This window comes from Garra rufa, chromosome 13, assembly GCF_049309525.1.
Source record: "Garra rufa chromosome 13, GarRuf1.0, whole genome shotgun sequence".
In the NCBI taxonomy this organism is placed as follows: Eukaryota; Metazoa; Chordata; class Actinopteri; order Cypriniformes; family Cyprinidae; genus Garra; species Garra rufa.
The window spans coordinates 38,140,945-38,163,482 of NC_133373.1; the positions used below are offsets into that span (position 1 = coordinate 38,140,945).

General features: G+C 32.1%; 1 protein-coding gene across 1 annotated transcript in view; it reads left to right on the forward strand.

The window, feature by feature from the left end:
* slc24a4b (solute carrier family 24 member 4b) overlaps nt 1-16,154 on the forward strand; it is a 41,328-nt gene extending 25,174 nt beyond the window's left edge. The window contains exons 3-17 of the mRNA XM_073816488.1: nt 1,416-1,492; nt 4,194-4,268; nt 4,469-4,553; nt 4,627-4,730; nt 6,765-6,839; nt 7,091-7,116; nt 7,212-7,265; nt 7,416-7,564; nt 9,114-9,283; nt 10,057-10,198; nt 11,409-11,575; nt 11,654-11,768; nt 13,314-13,426; nt 13,609-13,674; nt 16,005-16,154. Coding sequence (XP_073672589.1) covers nt 1,416-1,492; nt 4,194-4,268; nt 4,469-4,553; nt 4,627-4,730; nt 6,765-6,839; nt 7,091-7,116; nt 7,212-7,265; nt 7,416-7,564; nt 9,114-9,283; nt 10,057-10,198; nt 11,409-11,575; nt 11,654-11,768; nt 13,314-13,426; nt 13,609-13,674; nt 16,005-16,154 — 1,568 coding nt within the window. The remainder of the gene's footprint in view (nt 1-1,415; nt 1,493-4,193; nt 4,269-4,468; nt 4,554-4,626; nt 4,731-6,764; nt 6,840-7,090; nt 7,117-7,211; nt 7,266-7,415; nt 7,565-9,113; nt 9,284-10,056; nt 10,199-11,408; nt 11,576-11,653; nt 11,769-13,313; nt 13,427-13,608; nt 13,675-16,004) is intronic.
* Nucleotides 16,155-22,538: the final 6,384 nt, after the last annotated feature.

Sequence of the window (22,538 nt, forward strand, 5' to 3'; positions counted from 1 at the left end):
TCATATTTCTTTCAGATGAATCCAATCAGAGTTATATTAATAATTATGATGGCATGGGCGGGTGTTTTTTATTAACAGTCCAGAACAAGTCCAATAAAGTACATCCATCCATAATAAATAGTGCTCCACATGGATCTGGGGGGTGAATAAAAGCCTCCTGTAGCGAATCGATGCATTTTTGTAAGAAAAATATCTGTATTTAAAACGTGTGAAGTACTATTTATTATGGATGGATGCACTGTATTGGACATGTTCTGGACTGTTAAAAAGAAACGCTCGTGCCAGGATCTTTTTTAAAGGAGAAGTTCACTTCCAGAGTGAAAATTTACAGGTAGCTTACCCCCTTGTCATCTAAGATGTTCATGTCTTTCTTTCTTCAGTCGTAAAGAGATTATGGTTTTGAGGAAAACATTTCAGGATTTCTCTCCATGTAATAGAATTCAATAGTGCCCATGAGTTTGAACTTCCAAATTGCAGTTTCAATGCAGCTTCAAAGTGCTCTAAATAATCCCAGCCATGAAAGAAGGACCTGATCTAGTAAAACGATCAGTCATTTTCTAAAAAATATGTCACATTTATATATTTTTTAACCTCAAATGCTCATTTTGTCTAGCTCTTCGTGTAATCTGGTTCAAGACAGTTAGGGTATGTTGAAAAACTCCCATCTCATTTTCTTCTCCAACTTCAAAATCGTCCTACATTGCTGTTTTACCTTTTTTTTTTTTTGTAAAGGCTGTTTGGTCTTCTTTGCATGTTCACTTTGTAAACACTGGATCAGTACTTCTACAGCGATGTAGGGCGATTTTGAAGTTGGAGGAGAAAATGAGATGGGAGTTTTTCGATCTACCCTAACTGTCTTGAACTGCAATACACAGAGTTCAGAGCTAGACAAAACAAGCATTTGAGGTTAAAAAGTATATAAACTGTCAATTTTTATTTTATTTTTAGAAAATAGCAGATCGTTTTACGAGATAAGACCTTTAAACCCTTTAAAGCTCCATTCGAACTGCATTTTGGAAGGTCAAACTCGTGGGCACCATAGAAGTCCATTATATGGAGAGAAATCCTGAAATGTTTTCCTCAGAAAATTTCTTTATGACTGAAGAAAGAAAGAGATGAATGTCTTGGCTGACAAGGGGTTGAGTACATTATTTGTAGATTTTTGTTCTGGAAGTGAACTCATTTAATATAACTCAGATTGGATTCGTCTGAAAGAAATAAGTCATACCTAGAATGCCTGGATAGGGTGAGTGAATAATGGGCTAATTTTCATTTTTTGGTGAACTGACCCTTTAAGTCATTTTGCTTCTCAAGTAAATGTATCTTGATTTAAGAATTCATAGATATTTCTAAAGGAAAAAAAGTTGCTTAAGAAAAATTGCATGACTGTAACTGTGTGTTTGTGTTTTTTACAGCCATCCATGAATTTCCAGATGATATGTTCACCAATGCTGAGCGGAAGAGCGGTGCTGTGCTGCTGCATATTATAGCGGTAAGAAAGTCCATTTATCTCTTTCCTCAGATTAGCAAAATACATTTAGAAAATTGCATCATGGCAAGTTTGTGGGAATGTCATTTTTGCATAAAGTATACAGAAGTGAAAATGGTCACAGTAATGATGCTCATTCACTCCTGCTGGCCGTGGTGATTTAATAGCATGCGTCTCTTTGCTGTTTTCAGTGTGGGTTAATCCACTGCTAATAAATTGAGATTTAACTCCATCAGCCATGAGCAGCACAATTAAAATCTGCCCATGGTTATGTAACGCTGCCGCTCTAATGCTCTAATGTTTGCATCACGCACAGCTCAGGTCTGAATTATGCATTCACACAAACAATCCCGACGTGCCGTGTGTGTGTGGGATTTCTGTCCTTTGGTGCCCCCTGTGGCTGGAAATTATCATGGAAATATCTGTCTGGAATAATGAACTATATAATTTATGTTGTTTGTCACAGTAAAGTCATTACTCATGAAGGGAATCGGTGCTTTCTATGATTAAACAGGCTGTAAAATGCTTGTGCAAAACCTACAAATCAGCTCAGTTTTATTGGCACATTTGCTGTTTATACATTGATTGCTGTGCCTTTTTTTAGACGTTGGTCATTTCACATAACATGTGTGTCTTCAGACTAGTAGAAAAAAAATATCCTTAATACGCATTTAGGTGTTCTTTTATAACAATTTATCTATTTGCATCTGTAGATTTCAATTAATAATGTATATTTTTATTAATTCTCAAAATGAGTCAGAAATCTTTACTCCAGCAGTATTTATAGACACCAGACTTTGAGTTTTATTCCTATCTATTTTCTGAATAATTTTTTTAGAGGGTATGATTTATAAAACATGTTATGCCTAAAAATCTAATGAAAATGTGTTGATTTTCTGGAGAAATCCAAAACACTCTTTGTATTTAAAATTATGTTCATTTAAATATGATATGCAATTGGTTTCTATTATTCTACTATTTTCCGTTTGTTAGTCATATTAGAAGTCATCACACACCTAAAGGTCTATTGTGCAATAAAAAATGGCCTATTTAATTATGAGGGTGGAAAAACTAATCTACGGCTGTTTTAGGTGCAAATTACCTTTCTCAGTAAACAGTCATGAGCATCGTTATGATGCCCTCGTCATCTTCATCGCTCAAGGTCATCATAGTGTTTGCATGCATTTGCTTTGGTTTCAAACGGTGGATAAACAGGAGCTTGTATTGGGTCGGCAGCTCATTAAGCTAGATGAGGAAAGGCTTTGCAGTGAATGCAGATGTGAATCCAGAGGTTTGGATCAGTCAGGCCTGGAGAGCAAGGACACATTGTGCATGCAGAGGAGGAAACGGTTGAGTGGAGGAGAGACAGAGTTTTGGAGCTGACAGCCGTGATAAACGGCAGGTGAACGCGGCCAGCGGGCTTCGGGAAGCTTTCATTTCTCAGGGGTTTTTGAGTTTTTTTCACACGTGTTTCTCCTGAAAGTAGACGTGAATAGACACACATTGGGTCAGTAGTTGACATACAGTAAGGTCAGAAACGTACTGTGAATGTTTATGCATTGTTGCATTTGTAGGCGAAACAAACCTCAGTACTGTAGGGGGCGATAGAGTTTCTTCCAATTTATTTTTTCAGGTAGTTATACAGCAGGGTTATAATTGTAAGCTAAAACGAAAACCTTAAAAATAAGCATTGCTTGAAATAAAATAAACATTAATTGAAATATATATATTTTTTTAATTCTCATTTGTGACCCTGGACCACAAAACCAGTCTTATGGATATATTTTTTAGCAATAGCCAACAATACTTTGTATAGGTCAAAATGATCGATTTTTCTTTTATTAAATTATGTAAAGATCATGTTCTATTAAGATATTTTGTAAATTTCCTGCCGTAAATACACCAAAATCTAATTTTTGATTAGTAAAATGCATTGCTAAGAACTTCATTTGGACAACTTTAAAGGCGATTTTCGCAATATATATTTTTTTTTTTCGCGCTCTTAGATTTCAGATTTCAAAATAGTTGTATCTCGGTCAAATATTGTCCTATCCTGACAAACCATACATGAATGGATATCTTATTTATTCAACTTATGTATATATTTTAGTTTAAAAAAATTTACACTATAATGACTGATTTTGTGGTCCTAAGTTAACGTACTAAAAAAATTACATTTAATAAAAATTTAACCTACTAAAAGAATGACACAAATAAAATAAAAACTAAAAAAAAAGTAAAAAAGTACTAAAACTTTAAAAAGTGAAAATATTAAAATGAACGGTGACTCAAAATATTAATGAAAACTAAAAGTATATCAGTGATATAGTATTTGAGTTATTTTAGTGTTTTCTCCCCAAAGTTATAAATACTACAGTAGTATATAAATAAATACATTTTATATTGTTTTTGTGTTATTTAATATTTTGAATTGTCTTAATGCAATTTTTATTAGTTCTTTAGATAAATGAAATTTATTTCAGGTATAGTTTGTCATTTTAGTTCTTCAACTTATTTTATTTCAGTTAGTTTCTTATCAAGGCATTTTCATTATAGCGCTGTTATGAGGTTTAACATTTAATGTTTTAACATTCAACATGACCCATGGTTTTGATCCTAAAAATGACATAGCTATTTGATTTGGTTTGATTATTTGGTCTAAGAGGTGGTGAAGTTTCTACTTTCTTCTATGGTCTTTTTACAGGCTCTCTACATGTTCCTGGCTCTGGCAATCGTGTGCGACGACTACTTCGTGACGTCTCTTGAGAAAATCTGTGAGGTAGGATTATTCATGAGCGAATTCCCAGTTGATCTGAGTAATACCGCGGTACAATGAGAGCAGCAGAATCGGCGCTGTTCTTTCTCTGACCCACTTTGAAGCTTTCAGAAGCTCATAAAACATACTGCTCCAGATTTGGCTGCTGTTTGTGCCAAAGGCATTGTTGGATGTGAATTGTCTGCTGTTATTGTGTTGTGTAGAAGCTGAATTTGAGCGAGGATGTGGCTGGCGCAACTTTCATGGCAGCAGGGAGCTCAGCGCCCGAACTCTTTGCTTCTGTTATAGGTAAAGAAACACAATTGTTCCTGTTGTTCCTGCTCTTTTTGTGCACTGTTTTGCTCATTGTGTCTGTTTTCAGGTGTCTTCATCACTCATGGTGATGTTGGAGTCGGAACGATAGTCGGTTCGGCCGTTTTTAATATCCTCTGCATCATCGGAGTTTGTGGGATCTTTGCCGGACAGGTGTGTTAAAGGGCCTTAAAGGGACAGTTCGCCCAAAAAATTGCTGTTAATTTTCTCACCTTCAGGCCAGAAGTACTGTAGTTTTTTTTTTTTTTTTTTATTAGAACAGTAAAGAAGATTTTGAGCTAAAAACGAGCTTCTTGTTGATTCATAACATTCAAGTCAATGGCTGCCATTACTTTAAGAGTCCGAAAAGCATCTTATGAAGTGAAACGATCAGTCTGTGCAAGAATAAACATTATTTAAAACATCCAGAGCCTCAGGCACTGATGTGTGAGCTGCACACATCTACAAGTTATTCAATCAAAACTCACTTTGGATGTGCCAGACAGACTCAGAATAAGCCAAAATACCTCTTACAGTATATTGCATGTACTTTACATCATTGCATGGTTACATAAATAAACTGGTGAGTCAGTCATTTAAACAAGTTAATTGAAACAAACTTTCCAAAAGAACCTGTTTGTGGAAAAGTTTTGGACTTCCCTGTTTAAAGTCTGCAATATTTTATTGAAGCATCTTCAGAAAACCATATATATAATGGTGCATTTAGGAAGCCAGCACCAAAACACTGATATGAAGAATCTGTAATGCAACATCAAGAGTTTAAAGTCCAAAGAACCTCAAAAACCCTTAAAGAAAATAATTTATTGGCATTTATGGTTCCATAAAGAATCTTAAACATGTATGGAACAGTGTTGTTTTCGTCAACGATGACGATGACGAAATCATTTCGTTGACGCCACTTTTTTTCATGACGATAACGAGACGGTGACGAGATAAAAATGGCTCGTTGATGACTAAAACATGACGAGACGTGTGTGAGTTTTCGTTGACGAGACGAGAATAGACGAAAATGTTAGTGGGTGGTCCGTCAGACATTTAAAATGCATGACATTTCCGCTTATTGTGCATGCCAATTAAAACTTAAAAAGTATCTGACGCTATGGCAAGCCGTTTTAGCATTAAATACTCTTTGCTATACTAGTATGGCAAGCCGTTTTAGCATTCCATCCTTGTTTGTCTTTTATGTTCTAAAACATTCCTTCATTATTGTAATTATTGGTGAAAATATTCAATCCGGAAGCTCACATTGTGTTGAACTATAGATCTGCTATTTTCAGAACTTATAAGTGACACTACCCAACAGCAAAATACTTACTGACCTACATTAATTTGTTAAAAGACTACTTTTTTCCCTTTTTTTGACTAAAACTAGACTAAAACCTTTTTGACTTTTCGTGGACTAAAATTGGACTAAAACTATCACATATAGAAGTGACTAAAATTGGACTAAAACTAAGAAGCATTTTAGTCCAAAAGACTAAGACTAAGACTAAATCTAAGATGGTTGTCAAAAACAACACTGGTATGGAATCTTTCCAGTCCACAAAAGATTATTTAGAATCTGTTTATTATTCTTTCGAATCTTTCGAATCAGAACTGTTCAGAACTGTTCCCCAATTGTAAGTCGCTTTGGATAAAAGCGTCTGCTAAATGAATAAATGTAAATGTGAATGTTCTTTGGGGAACCAAGCAAAAAATAAAAACAAAGAATTAAAAAAAAAAAGCATTTTGGAACCTTCATTTTTAAGAGAGTAAATGGTTTTTAAAGTGTGGTTCTTTTCTGAAAGTGCTTCAAAGATTTATTGAAGAATTTAGATTTTTAAGAGTAAATATTTTAAGAAAATCTATGCTGCATGGAATAACGTATCCCATAATGCAGTACTCTCATCTTGACCTTCCATTTCCAGTGTGATTTTGCTTTTGGATATTCTGCATTTTGCAATCATTTTCTTGTTTATTTTTTGATGTGAAAATTTATTCACACAGAGTACAATTGAAAATCCTTTCTTTTTTATTTCTGAGGTCATAACTAGAGGCCTCAGCCTGAATTATACATGCACATAATGATTTTTTGAAGTTTTTATTGTTTCTTACTGTTTAATGCTTTCTTTGTAAATCATAGTTCATCAGTGTACATTTTGCATTATGCTCTATGTATGTAACAGTAGTCGGTGTTGATGTCTGTAGGTGGTCTTACTGACCTGGTGGGCAGTTTTCCGTGATTCTTTCTTCTACATATTGTCAGTAGTTGCTCTAATTGTGGTGAGTCTCAAATGAAACGCATGCATGTCACAACAGCATCCTGTGAAGCATTAATATTAATAACTTAAAATCTCAGGGGTATTTTAAATATTTTACATCACAAATACGTTTTTGGAATCTCTGTTCTAAAGCATAAAGCATGTATATAATATTGTCTTTAATTAAACTTTTTCTCCATTGAAATTCAGTTGGAACTAGACTGTAACTACACTGATTATTTTTATGTTTGTCTTCTCGTCACCTGACATCAGTTCATCTATGATGGAAAAATTGTCTGGTGAGTGTCTTTTCATTTTCTTCTCTTGTCTGATTTTTGAAAACCTTCATCTGACATCTAGTTTTGATTGTGTGAATCTCGCTTGTGTGTTTCAGGTGGGAGAGTCTGATACTGGTGCTCATGTATGCTGTATATATCCTCATCATGAAGTGAGTTAATACAAAAAAAATCAACATTGATAATGATTAGAAATGTTTCTTGAGCAGCAAATTAGCATGTTAGAATGATTTCTGAAGGATCATGTGACACTGAAGACTGGAGTAATGGATTCTTTTGTTTTGGCTCTGTCTTTGAATTAGGTTTAATGCAACCATGCAGAAGTTTTTCACAAGACGGAGCGACAAGAACGTTGCCAATGGAAATGCAGCTGCCGGCAGTGAACTGGAGGATGGTAAAGACAGTTTAGACTGTAATTGGGACGATCTGTCAGTACCGCTGTTGGGTCCAGGTAAGGCTAAACAGACAGGCTTTAAAAATACAGATTTAATACAAGTCATACTTCCATAATTCCATACCCATGTCATCCTCAGTACAATTATGAGGTCACCTGTCCTCAGTTTTTGAACACCCACAGTAAAAAATGGGATACAAGAAGAGCGACTTGACTTAAATGTAACTTAAAATGTAATATGTTTAAAATACATTCAAGAGTTTTGCAAGTTTTAAGTACAGTCAGTTATGCTTTAAACATCTATAAAAAATCTGAAAATAAAAATTATGATCTTTCCAGCGTGTCTTTATTATATTAATGTGAGAAATGTAATTCATACATGCTTTGACTTGAATGGTGTTTTCAGTTACTTTTTAAAAAATATATTACTTATTTTTATTTTTAAAAATACGTATTTTATTTATACTAAAATATAGAATTCAAAAGCTCATAATTAATAAAAAATGTTTTAATAAAAGCAGATTTTTTTGGCATAATCTTTTCATTAAATGGTTATTCTATGATTTAAATAATCTTTTCAGTTACTGAATTATTGAAACATTATTATTTTTAATATATTACATACATTATATATTATTATATAATTAAGAAGCTCACAATAAAGCAATAAATTTGAAAAAGCTTAAATTATTTTTATATTTTGGTGAAATATCTTAGCATAAACTTTACGTTATTACTTTTTATAATCTTTAGTTACTGAATTGTTGAATATATACACATAAAATGCTACATTATAGAATCTTTTTGTCTATACATTATAATGAAGAAGCTTGTGATAAAGAAATGAAAGCCTTATTAAACAGAAACATATATATTTTTATTTGGCATAATCATGGTCTGTAAACTCTTTTCATAAGCACTTTTGCCAGGCAGATTTCTTAAAAATATAATTTTTAATTTGACCTTTTTTCACAAGTTATTAAATATGTTATCAAAGTAACATGAATACAAAGATGGCAAGAGTTTGGTGTGTTTGTTTTAAACTAGATTTATTTGTATAGATTTCTTGGATCATGATCTTAGACATTCTTATTTATTGCACATGCTCTGAACAGCACGACTGGACTTTTATCCAATTATAGTTTGTCTTTGTGAGAGAAACATCCTCTTGGTTCTGTATTAATGCAGATCCAGTATATGAGAAACCTTGTTTTCCAGCTCTTGAGATCTCAGCATTTTTGCTTCTTCCTGCTTCCGTGCGTCTGTGATTGAGAGGTAACGTCACTGCCTCATCCATCACTTCTGTCTCTTTCTTCCTTGCTGTCTTTCCACCAGTTTGTCTCTTTCCTCTTTCCCATCTGCCTGTTTCCGGCCTCGATATCTTCACGTTTAACCCAGCCTGCCTGTTTAGTCTTACTAAACCTTTCTGCATTTACTGCACACTCTTTTTTCTGATGCTTCTCTGAAAACGCAGTTAATAATTTGAGATGGAGGGTTAAATGTCTCTTATAAGTGCTAAAACATTCAATTAAAATATCAAGAAAGATTTGTATTCTGTGTGTTTTGCATGTATTTTATGGATATTTTTGTTTTTGTTTTTCTTAAGTCAAGCCAACTAAGATTTACAGTCGAGGTTCGGTGGTAATGGTTGATGAAATCATCAACGCCAGTCCTCCAAATTACCGTTTCCCTGAAGCCGGTCTACGTGTTATGGTCACAAACCACTTCGGACCCAAGACTCGTCTGCGCATGGCCAGCCGTCTCATTATAACAGAGGTACGGCAGACATCTGAATTTCTTTTCCAAAAAATATTTATTAAAAGATTATGCATGCAGTCTATATTTGCAGCTGTATAAAGATGTGAATGTTAATTTCAAGATATGAAAGTGTGAAATCCCCCTCCTCCCAAAATAAATAATTAATTTTATTAATTATTATTATTACTTTTTTTATGAATTATTATTATAAGTTGGGGTCAGTATTTATGTCTTTAAAAGAAGTCTCTTCTGCTCACAAAGGCTCTATTTATTTGATAAAAAAAATACAATAAAACAGTAAAATTGTGAAATATTATTGCAGTTCAAAAGAGCTGTTTTGTGTTTGAATATATTTTAAAATGTAATTTATTCCTGTGATGCAAAGCTGAATTTTCATCATCAGTCTTCAGTGTTACATGATCCTTCAGAAAGCATTCTGATATGCTGATTTGCAGCTTTTCTGATTATCAATGTTATGATAATTAATAATCAACATTAAATGTATTTTATAAACTGTCACTTTTGTTCAGATGTGTCTTTGCTGAATAAAAATATGAATTAGTTAAATCTTGCTGACCCTAGACTTTTGAATGATAGTTCAAATTCAAATTAACAAATAATTTAATAATACTGCTGAATATAATTTTAGTCAAAAAACAAACATACTTTACCTTATTTTAATTACACAAAATCGTGCAAAAATTGTAGTATCAACCATTTATCCTCAGCTTATCAATATCAGCCAGACTTTTACTGGTGAATTTCTAGAAAGGATGTTTCATTGTGTCTAGCGTCAAAGGTTGGTCCAGTCGGCTAACGGTGTGGAGACGGTCGTGGTGGACGGCAAACCAGACATCGAGAATGGAAATGTGCCAGAAGACAAAACCACTGAGGACAAAGAGAGTGAACTCACCTCACCGTTCAGATTACCAGGTAAATCAAAGAGTTACTGTAACTTTTTTAGTCAGACAATATTTGTGCCAAAATCACCACATACACTCTTAAAAATAAAGGTACTTTAAAAGGTTCTTCACAGCTATGCCATAGAAGATCCATTTTTGGTTTCACAAACAACCATTCAGAACCATTTCTTACCTTTTCATACACGAAGAACCTTTTGTGAAACAAAAACGTTCGTCAGATGTTAAAGGTTCTTTATGGAAGCATTTAAACAAAAAAGGTTCTTCTATGGCATCGTGAAGCACCTTTTTTTTTTATTTAAAAGTGTACATACCGAAACATTTCTTTTTGGAACCGATTGGTTGTGCCTCATTGATTTCAGTTTATGCGTTATTTGTGCATAATTTTGTTAATTTTCATGTAAAAAATTAGACTGGGCAAATTGAAAGAAAAAAAGAATATATATAGAAATATAGAAAAAAAAATCTATATTTGGTAATAATATAGAATAATGAGAAATGTACATTTTGGCAATTATCACTCAAAAACTGATTGAAAACCAAAATGATTGGTGCCAAAATCGCAACATACATTCAGAAAAGAAACAGACATGATAAAAATGAAAAAGCAATCCAGAAAGAGCATTTTAAAGAGCAAATATGAGCTTTTTAACCTTTGTGCTGAAAATCCTTTACCTAATGTGGTGTTCCCGGTTTAAAAAATGACTGCACAGGTTTTATATTTCTTTTTGGAACTGATTGGTTGTAGGCCTCAGTTTATGCCCCTCAGTTTTTCAGTGAAAGAAGCCATTATTTGTGTATAATTTGGTAATTCTCAGGCCTACGATCAAACATTTCCAAAACGAAAAACTAAACCTTTGCTAATTGAAAACTGATTGCTTTTTAAAATCAAGCAAATTATATATGAACAAATCCCTCTGTAAAAACCTTCAGGCTATAGTCAGGAATACAAATGTAAAGTTTGGTGTGTGTAAGTGCTACTGAAATGGAGATTTATGGCTCAGGGTAGGAGAAAAAACTCATTTTGAGGAAACGGCCTTTAAAAATATGCATAAAATCTATTGACACAAATAGATAAAAGTGCTATAAAAGTTTGGTTGTTTTCTTTCCACTAGTCTGAAAAAACACCAAAAAGCCCAAAATCTCAGATTTGACAGGTGCATGAAAAAACTGCATTTTTGCCTGCAGTGTCTCCCCTTAAAACTGCCTGTTGTGTGTTTCAGATGGCTGTGTGAATAAAACGAAATGGCTGATCTCTTGGCCGTTGTTGTTGATCCTGTTCTTCACCATTCCAAACTGTGCCAAGGCTCGCTGGGAGAATTACTTCATGCTCTCCTTCATCCTCTCCACCGTCTGGATCGCCGTCTTTTCCTACTTTATGGTGTGGATGGTACGTGCGACTCGTCTGTCAGTCTCTCTCTCCGGTTTGTCTGTCTGGTTTTTATTAAAGCTTTACTCTGTCTTGTAGGTGACGATCATCGGATACACGCTCGGCATTCCCGATGTCATCATGGGCATCACGTTTTTGGCCGCGGGCACGAGCGTCCCGGACTGTATCGCCAGCTTGATCGTGGCTCGTCAAGGTAGATTGATCGCGCCGCTCTGATCAATAAAACTGCGGCGGGATGAATTTAACATGAAATGCAGACTGTTTTACCCTCACGTATCTGATCAAAGCTCTACAGCACAGATAATGTGATTTCCTGTTCCTGTGTCACCATCAGTCACTTTACCTCAGACATGAACTGCATATCAATGCTGTCTGCCCTATGTAGAATACAAGATAAGCAGACAGCGTTGTACAGAGTATAGTAGAGTATAGAGTTTGTAATGGTTCTCTTTTGACTTTTCCAGCTATAGAATTTTTTTTCATTTTAATTTTTAGCAATATTAATATAGAGCTGCATTTTATTTGTAATAATAATAATAATAATAATAATAATAATAATAATAATAATAATATTTATTTTTATTTCACTAAATCTTGTTTTTGAGCCAGAGTTGTTCTAGCAGAATGCTCAGATTTAATTTAATTTAATTTAATTTTTATTATTTAATTTAATTTTTGTTGTTGTTGTTATTATTAATATATTTTTATTTGACTAAACATTGTTATTTTATCAATTAAAACAAAAATAATGATGATGATGATGATGATTATTATTATATTGTTATTTTACTAAATATTTTGTTATTTTATAAATTAAAACAACAACAACAACAAATGTAATAAAAATAATAATATTTATTTATTTTTTATTTTACTAAATATTGCCTTTGAGCCAGGGTTTTCTAGCAGAATGCTCAGATATACTTTTATTGTTATTTTTATTGTTGTCATTGTTAATATTAGTATATTTTTATTTGACTAAATATTTTATTTTATAAATCAACAACAACTGATTTAATAATAATAATAATAATATTTATTTATTTATTTATTTATTTTTATTTGACTAAATATTGCTTTTGAGCCAGGGTTTTCTAGCAGAATGCTCAATTTTATTTTATTTTATTTTTGTTGTTGATGATGTTGATGTTATTATATTTTTTATTTGACTAAATATTTGTTATTTTATAAATTAAAACAACAAAAAAGTTTATTATTATTATTGTTTATTTTTATTTGACTAAATATTGTTTTATAAGGGTTTTCTAGCAGAATTCTCAGATATATTTTATTTTATTATTTGATTTGATTTAATTTATTTTTGTTATATTTATTATATATTTTTTGACTAAATATTTTGTTATTTTATAAATTAATACAACAACAACAATATTAATAATAAAAATAATATTAATTGCACTTATTATTTTTAATAATTATTTTAATATAAATAGTTTTTTATTGTATTTATTTGATTAAAAAATATTTATTGTTGTTGTTGTTGTTATATTTTAAGTTTTATTCATTAATTTTAATTATTTTAGTATAAATATATACTTTTTTATTTTAGTTTGATAAAATATACTTTTTGTGGCTACTTTTTCTCATTTATAATTTACATGACAAGCCTCATCACACATACTTAATTTTTCATTGTTTTAGGATAAATGTGAGGTCTGAATGTGCATGATGAGTCGGCATTGCTTGTTTAGTCTGAAAGCGTGTCTGGTCTCTGCAGGTCTGGGAGACATGGCTGTGTCCAACACCATCGGCAGTAACGTCTTTGACATTCTGGTGGGGCTCGGTGTTCCCTGGGCGCTGCAGACCATGGCAGTCGATTATGGATCAGTTGTAAGCACATCCAGCCACTTGTTCTGTGTGAACAGAGATCAAGTGTGATCCTCTGTGCTCCTGCCAAACCAGGAGCTTCTTTTGAGCTCTAGTCTGAAACATCAGGTGTCTGTTTATCGTGATGGTTTAATGGCACAGGGGCATTGTGGGAGCTGATGAGGCTGTTTCCTTTCTCCGTACAGGTGATGATAAACAGTCGGGGACTGGTTTATTCTGTGGTGCTGCTGTTGGGCTCCGTCGCGCTCACCGTGAGTAAATCAGCAGATCCTCCTGAGATGATTCATGACTTAATCAGGCTCAGATGCAAGCTGTAGACTTCTTCTGTGAAATCTGCTAAAAATATAAAAAATGTTTAACTTTTGAGTGACGGGTTGGCCAGTTTGAAGGAAATCTACAAGCACAGGTGTCGTTTGGGTCTGTTCATAGTTAAACTTTATTTATCGTGCACTTTCAACTTTACAACTTTGCAGATCATTCGCATTCACACACAGCTACTTTACTACTTTAAATAATTTCCCTGTTAACTCTGGTATAGAAGTTATGATCATTAAAATCAATACTTAGTCTTAACAACGATTTTTTTGACCATTGTGTAAGCATGGAGAAAATTCTACATTTATTTTAATAAATTATAAACATCAGGACAAATAAATCAAAGAATAATCAAACAAAAATCAGTTGATAAAAATGTTATAAAATAAGTTATTTCTAATGTTACTACAAAGTGATTGTATTTTTTTTTTTTTTATTTGTTGATATATTTTGATAATCAAATTGTTGATTTTGAATAAAAGAACTAATAAAACATATATATATGTTTATATATAATATTTAGCTATAATATTTAGCTATAATATTTAGTTTGGCATTTTATAATATAGAAATGACAATCAATTTAAATAAGTTACGTTTATTGTTATTACGAAGTGATTGGCAATTACTTAAACACAATATTATATTTTCTTTTCTGCTGAAAATATTTTGAAAATCAAATTGCTGATTGTTTTTATATATATCTATTAAAATATTTTAATAAAAACATAAATTTAAATAATAATATTCAGATTAGCACTTGATAAAATTGTAGTAACAATAAAAGTTATTTCTAATGTTCTATTTTATTTTATTATTTTTTATAATGTTGTTGTTATTATTATTATTATTATTATTATACATTTGACTAAATATTTTATTTTATAAATTAAACAACAATAATGGTGGTGATATGGAAGGCCGTTTCCGCCACTGAATAAAAAATAAAAAAGGTAATTGCGACTTTTTATCTCGCAATTCTGACTTTTTTTTTCCTCAGAATTGTGTGATATAAACTCACAATTGCAAATTATAAAGTCAGAAAAGTGGCTTCAATATGATGATGATTATAATTATTTGACTTAATATAAGACTAACAGAAGACGAACAGAATATGTTTTAATAATCAAATTCTTTTATGTATGTATCTCAAAATTGCCTGATACAAACTCTGACGTTTTTTCTCAGAATTGTGAGATATAAACTCACAATTGTGAGTTATGATGGCAGAATTGCGAGATAACAATTTTGAGAAATAAAGTCAGAATTCTGAGATATAAAACTTTTTTCTCCTCAGAGCTGGACTTTATAATTTGCAATCGCAAGTTTATATCCCACAATTCTGAGCAAAAACAGTCAGAATTGCAAGATACAAAGTCGCAATTGCCAGAACAAAAGGAGTTGTATGGCAAGCCGTTTTACCCTAAATTATACTAAGCTTTACTCATCATAATTGCATTTTTACTTAAAAAAATCACATTAAAGATATGTTTAATTGCAGAGCTCTGTAATTGAATTAAAGAGCTGTCTAATTCAGTTCTTACTAGTAACAATTGAATTAGAGAGATCTCTAAATCAAATTCTTACTAGTAAAAATTGATTTAGAGAGCTCTCTAATTGGAATTGTTACTAGTAATAATTCAACTGTAGAGCTCTCTAATTGAAATTCTTACTAGTAAAAATTCTGTTGTAGAGCTCTGTAATTAAAAATGAATGGAAGTCAATGGAGACATATGACTCTCTAATTGGAATTGTTAGTAGTAGGAATTGAATTAGAGAGCTCTGTAATTGGAATTAGTACTAGTAAGAATTGAATTAGAGAGCTCTCTAATTATAGTTGTGACTAGTAAAAATTGTTTTAAAGAGCTCTCTAATTGGCATTGTTGCTTCTAGGAATTAGATTATAGAGCTCTCTAATTGAAATGTTACTTATAAAAATGCATTTACGACGAATAACGCTTAGTATATTTTAGGCTAAAACGACTTGCCATAGGAGTTGTGAGATAAAAAGTCACAATTAACTTTTTATTTTTTATTCAGTGGCGAAAACGGGCTTCCAAATGAATTTGTATATTTTTTATTCACAAAAAGCAATGTTCTTGTTTAATGAGAAACTAGAGTCTGTAAGAGACTAGCAGAATGTTTTAGTAATCAAATTGTTTTATGTATGTATCTCTGTCTAGACATTTCATAATTGGTAGCCTGATTCATTTATTATTTTTAGACTCTCAGATGAGTACTGAATAGCAGTTTTTTTTACCTGCAGATTCTGGGGATTCATGTGAACGGGTGGAAGCTGGACTTTAAGCTGGGCATTTACGTGCTGGTGCTGTACGCTATCTTCCTGTGCTTCTCCATCATGATCGAATACAACGTCTTCACCTTCGTCAACCTGCCCATGTGTCAGGAACACTAAACACGCGGGCCGCTCCGTATCCCAGAATGCACCATCCTGATGTCACGACCTCCGCTCTTGCACTCCAGAACCATCATCACCTCAGACTGGACGAATGTTAGTCTTCATGAGGACTAACGCTTTATTCAAACTCCTCTCGTTCGACTCATTTCACTGTGGACGGATGAACAAACACACATATGATCTTCCACTGAAGCTCATTTTCCAGACCTCCGATCCCAAATTTTGACCTAGAAAGAGGAACTTCTCCTTGGCAGCTCTTCTCTTCCAGTCGAGATCTTTAATATCTCAAAATGCAAGGCGAATACGGAGCGTAAGGACGGCTGGAGAAGCATTCGTCCTTTTCTACATGCCTGTTTTTTCTTTTCTACACTGATCTGTTACTTTGTCACTTTGTTGAAAACTTTTCTAACCACTGAATCTTTTCATGAAGTCTTTATCGCTCGCACAACTGTGAATTCTTTTGCAGCATATCGCTTATTTTTAGCTTTGAGAGAAGCTAAATATTTAGAAATGCAAGAGAATTTTTTGTTGTTGTTGTTATTATTGTCCTAATCGGGTATGTCCATGCAAATAAGTGCAATCTCAAAAATTAGTCTAAAAAATCTCCATATTAATTGGAATATCTGGCTGCGATTATGTCGCAGAATTGACTCTTTTTATTGCAAACGGACTAATTACTTGTCAATGGAAGCGTGTTGTGCCTGATTAGGACAGATGCATGATCAAATATTTTCTTAATCAGTATTTTTGGTCTTGTTTTATTAGTTGGAATATCTAAACATCCTTAAAACAAGGTTTGTTTTCATATTTTAGAAATATGAAAACATTGAGTTAGAGCAGAGGTTCTCAACTTTCCTGCAGAGTTTACCTCCAACCTTGATCAAACTCACCTGCCTGTAACTTTCTAGTAATGACGAAGAGCTTGATTAGCTTGTTCAGGTGTGTTTGATTAGGGTTGGAGCTAAACTCTGCAGGAAAATGGACCTCGAGGGCCAGAGTTGAGAACTCCTGAGTTAGAGTGTGCAAAAAATATATAATATTATATAATTAGGGTTATTAATTTTTTTTTTTTTTTTTTAACTTAATTTGCTAATTGTTTTAAGCATAAACCTGAGTATTTGTTTTTTTTTATATACTTTTCTTAAGATTTACGCTTTATACATTTAAAAAGAATATGTAGAAATGCAAAAGAAATTAAAATTAAATTTTCTTATTTTCTTCTTGTTTAATAGATTATTGGCAAATTGTTTTAAGCATAAACTTGACTCAGTTTAGATAGATTAATGCTGAAAAAAGAAGAAAGATATTTGAAAATAAAAGAAATTAATAGTATTGCACATCATTTAATATTATTGTATTTAAAAAAATGTTTTGCCAATGAAAATAAGTTCAAAACAAATTAGAATACTTTAAGATGTTAAGACTTCAAGTTATTAAGAGTTTTCAAAAATATTCAAAAATGCAAGATATTATAATTAAAGTATTGCATGTACTGTAAAACGAGTAAAAGTAAAAATTGAGGTTCAAATGTTCCAAATCCAAATATTTAAAATATTAAGACTTTGCATCGTAAGCAAAATCAACTTAAATTAAAATTTGTTTTAATGATATTTAGATATTTAGAAAAACAGACATAAATACTGATAATGAATAATTTTGTTTTGCATATGAATTGTGAATTTGTGGAAGCCCGTTTTTGGCACTGAATAAAAATAAATAAATAAAAAAAAAGGTTATTGCAACTTGTTATCTCACAATTCTGACTTTTTTTCTCAGAATGCGTGACACAAACTCACAGTTCTGACTTATTTTCTCAGAATTATGAGATACAAACTCACAATTGCGAGTTTTAAAGTCAGAATTGCAAGATTTAAACTTGCAATTCTGAGAAGTCAGAATTGTATGATATAAACTTGCAATTCTGTGAACATATCCATCTTTTTTTCTCCTCAGAACTGGGCTTACAATTCTGAGTTTATATCTCACAATTCTGACTTTATTTTCCGCAATTGTGAGTTTATATTCGGCAATTCTGACTTTATAACTCACAATTGTGCGTTTATATCTCACAGTTCTGAGAAAAATGTCAGAATTGCGAGATGTAAACTCACAATTGCGAGATAAAAAGTCACAATTACCTTTTAATTTTTTTTATTCAGTGGAGGAAACGGGCTTCCATATGAATTAGTATATTTTTTATTCACAAAAAGCAATGTTCTTGTTTGATGATTTTAGGAGGTTTTGCCGTATAGCCTCTTTGAGGGCTCTGTGAATATAAACTTGCCTACGAAGAGATTTAATAATCATATTTATTTCTAGATGAGCATCTGCAAGGTGGTTTTGGGCTGGTCTTATGCTCTTGAGAGGCACGTGAAACCGTTCTTTCATTGTGAAATGTAGAAATTAGCACTTTAAAGCAAGCAAGCGAGCAGTTCGGTCTCTTTCAGAAGTGCTTCCCTCTGTTAGACGTGTGTGTTTGTGTGTAGATGTTTTGTGTGTATTTGTGCGTATCAGGGGAAGATCTTCAGACAGTCCCTCATCTGACCAATCCACGTGCTGCAAAAAACAATGTACTTCCTCTGTATTTTGTCCTGTTTTTTAGTACACATATCTACAAATTTTTAAATCAAGATGCATTTACTTGAGAAGAAAAATAGGTCCAGATATTTGTTTTCTGAAAAATGTATCAAATAATGTTTAAAACAAGAAAAAAAGATTATTTTTTGACCCAGTTTTTGTTCTTTAAAGTAATAACTCACTTCATTTTGGGAAGCTAAAAAAAGAGAGAAAAAAAGGTTAAAATATAGTGACTTTTTACTTTAAATTTATTTTAAAAGGAAAAAGAATGATGTTTTCTCGTTTAAAACTTCATTTTAATATTTTTTTCTGAAAACAATACTTGAGAATCAAAACTACTTAAGATATTACGTCTTCGTTTTCTGAAAAAATAATCAAAATTAAGCTATTTTTTCTTGTTTTAAGCTCAAACTCTTTTTTTTTTTTTTTTTTTTGCAAAACAAGCCAAAATGTCTTAAGTCATTTTGATTCTCAAGTCTGAAAAATGAAAATTCTGAAAATGTTTTTAGAAAAGTGAATTTTTACTTAAATCAAGACTGAACACAGTGTTTGTTCTTTAAAGTAAAAGCTAAATGTTTTCTGGGAAAAAAATTTAAAATATAGTGACATTTTACATTAAAATTATTTTAAATTCAAAGGAAAAGAATGATTTTTGTTTTCTTGTTTAAAGCCAAAACATTTTATTTTAATATTTTTTTCTGAAAACAATACCTGAGAATCAAAATGACTTAAGATATTAAGTCTTGTTTTCTAAAAAAAGGATCAAAAGTATGTTTTTTTTTCTTGCTTTAAGCTTAAACTCACTTTTTTTCACAAAACAAGCCAAAATGTCTTAAGTCATTTTGATTCTTAAGTGTAAAAAATGAAAATTCTAAAAAATGTTTTTTAAAAAGTGAATTTTTACTTAAATCAAGAATTTTTCTTGCTTTAAGCTTTTTTTTCCCCCACAAAACAAGCCGTAATATCTTAAATAATTTTAATTTCATTTAAAATTAATTAAAGGCATTTTTTGACCCAATTGGCCATTTTTTTTTCTTGTTTCATAGAAAAAAAAAAAAATTCCCCGAAAACAAGACTTGAGTATCAAAATTAGGATTTTTTCCCCTTAATTTAAGATTAAACTCAATTGATCAATTCAAGCTGTAACATCGTCCATTCAATTTTCACGATGATCTTGTTTTCTGAAAAATGTTTAAAAATGAAGTTTTGTTTAAAAAAATCCTTTTCAGAAAACAAGAAAAAAGATGCAAATGACTTTTCTGGTTTCTGACCCCATTGGCAAACATTTCCTCATGTTTTAAGCAAAACCTCACTTCAGTGATACATTTTCAGAAAATAAGGCTTAAAATCAAGACATTTTGCTTCTCAAGTAAATATATCTTGATTTAAGAATGTATGTGTACTAGAAAACATGACAAATCCACAAAAGAAGCTCATTATTTGTTTGCAGTGTGAGCACAGCCACCATCAGCACACGCCTGCGACTGCAGTGCATTGTGGGACGTTCTGCCGAGGTGATCTCCGGACAGTCGTCTCCATGGCAACCCTGGCCCTTGCCCGTTTCCGACCCGGCAGCTACAGAACCAAACCTCCGCGGAGACGTTTTCCCATCATGCAGAATGAAACGTGACTCAAACATTGTGGAAATCAGCTGTTTTTGTGTCGGAAGAATGGGGTTTATGCAATATAAGCGCTGCTGTTTCTGTGTAAAGAGTCTGGGCGTCATTTTTTATGAATGTCGGGAGTGCAATAGCAATAGGATGTGAACTTGTAGTGGACACTATGCAGGGAGGACGTGGCTGTGCTCTCCAGGGCATTAACTTCCTCCTCACAGGGCGCTTCCAGACTCAAACACAAGACTTATGAGCCGCCTTGAACTTCTGAGTGGAAGACGAGTTTCAATGAGAAGCGATGGAGACTGTAAAGGTGTTTATTTTTGGGTTTCAGCACGTCTTGCGCATCCTCCGATCTTAACTTCATTCAAAGACTGATACTGTAGTTCCTCTGGACTTTTCGTACAGATGCTTCATGTATATGCATTTCTGTCTGATACAGGAACATTTAAAGAGCAAACCAAGCATAGATGAATATTCTCTAGTGCCATTTTGTAATACAAAAATGGGGTTAAATCTTACAAAATGTCCATGGTATATTTCACCCCAAATCAAAAGCCGACGTTATATTTTGCACATGAAGTTTGTTTTTGTGCCATTAAAAATTGATTTCATGAAAATTAAGCACATTTTCCCCTCAAACTCACAATATTTGTATAATTTTTTTTTTTTTAGTTTTGATTTGTTTTAAGTCCCCTGAAGCAAATGTGAAATTTTATTTTACAATTCTGACCTTTTTTCCCGCCATTCCGAGTTTAAATCTTGCAATTTTGAAATTTTTCCTCAGAATTCTGCAATTCTGTCTTGTGTTTCTCAGAATTCCAAGTTTGCATCTCGCCGTTCTGTTTTTTTCCTGCCATGGAATGAAAAATTTAAAACAAGATATTTTCAACAATTTATCTCACAGTTCTGAATTCAGAGTTTAAATCTTGGAATTTTGACCTTTTTTTTCTCTGAATTCTGAGAATACTTTTTAGGGTATTGTTTGTTTTTCTTGCAGTTGTGAGTTTGTATCTTAAAATTCTGACTTTTCTTCTCAGAACTGTGTGAAAAAGCTGGAATTGTGAGATAAAAAAAATCGCAGTTACCTTTTTTTTACTTTCAAACTTCCATTGTAATTCCTGTAAACGATGTATTATATTATGTTTATTTTGCATATTGGTTGCATTACATAATAAGAATTCTTACTTTTTTTGAAGAACTGTGTGAAAAAAGTCTTTTTCAAAAATTACTTTTTGTATTTTTAAACTCCCATTTTTATTCCCTTAAAATAACTTTATTTTGCATATTTTTTGCATTACATCATGAGAATTCTTACTTTTTTTTGAAGAACTGTGTGAAAAAGTCAGAATTGTGAGATACAAAGTCAGAATTCTTACTTTTTTTGAAGAACTGTGTGAAAAAGTAGCAATTGTGAGATAAAAAGTTGCATTTACCTTTTGTATTTTAAAACTTACATTGTAATTTCCTTGAAATTACTTTATTTTGCATATTTGCTGCATTACATAATGAGAATTCTTACTTTTTTTTGAAGAACTGTGTGAAAAAAGTCAGAATTGTGAGAAAAAGTAGGTATTGTGAGATAAAAAGTTGCAATTACCTTTTGGATTCTTAAACTTCCATTGTAATTCCCTTAAAACAACCTTATTTTGCATATTTGTGGAATTACAAAATGAGAATTCTTACTTTTTTTGAAGAACTGTGTAAAAGAATCAGAATTGTGAGATACAGAGTCAGTTTCATGAGAAAAAAGTTGCAATTAACTTTTTGTAATTTCCCCTAAAATAACTTTATTTTGCATATTTATTGCATTACATAATAAAAATTTACCGGAAATGTGTATAGGTGTCATGAAAATTGTGTATCAATGCAAAACTCTTGGTTCAAAATAACAGACTTCATTTTCTTTATGCAAAATATAACATCTTTATTTACTTTATTTAATTTTGGGGTGAATTCTGACCTGGACATTTTTTAGAACAGGTTTTGAAAGATTTACCCTGCAAATGCACATGTTGATAATGCAGACTTTTCCAGCTGTTGGAAGTCATTTGTTCTTTAGATAAAGATAATTTGTATATACGTTTGAGATGCTTTGATCATGATTGATTTACCATCAGTTGAACTGGTGGGCTCTTCATTTGAGACTTGATTTGAGGTTTCTGTTGTATATTAACGCACACTCTCTCTC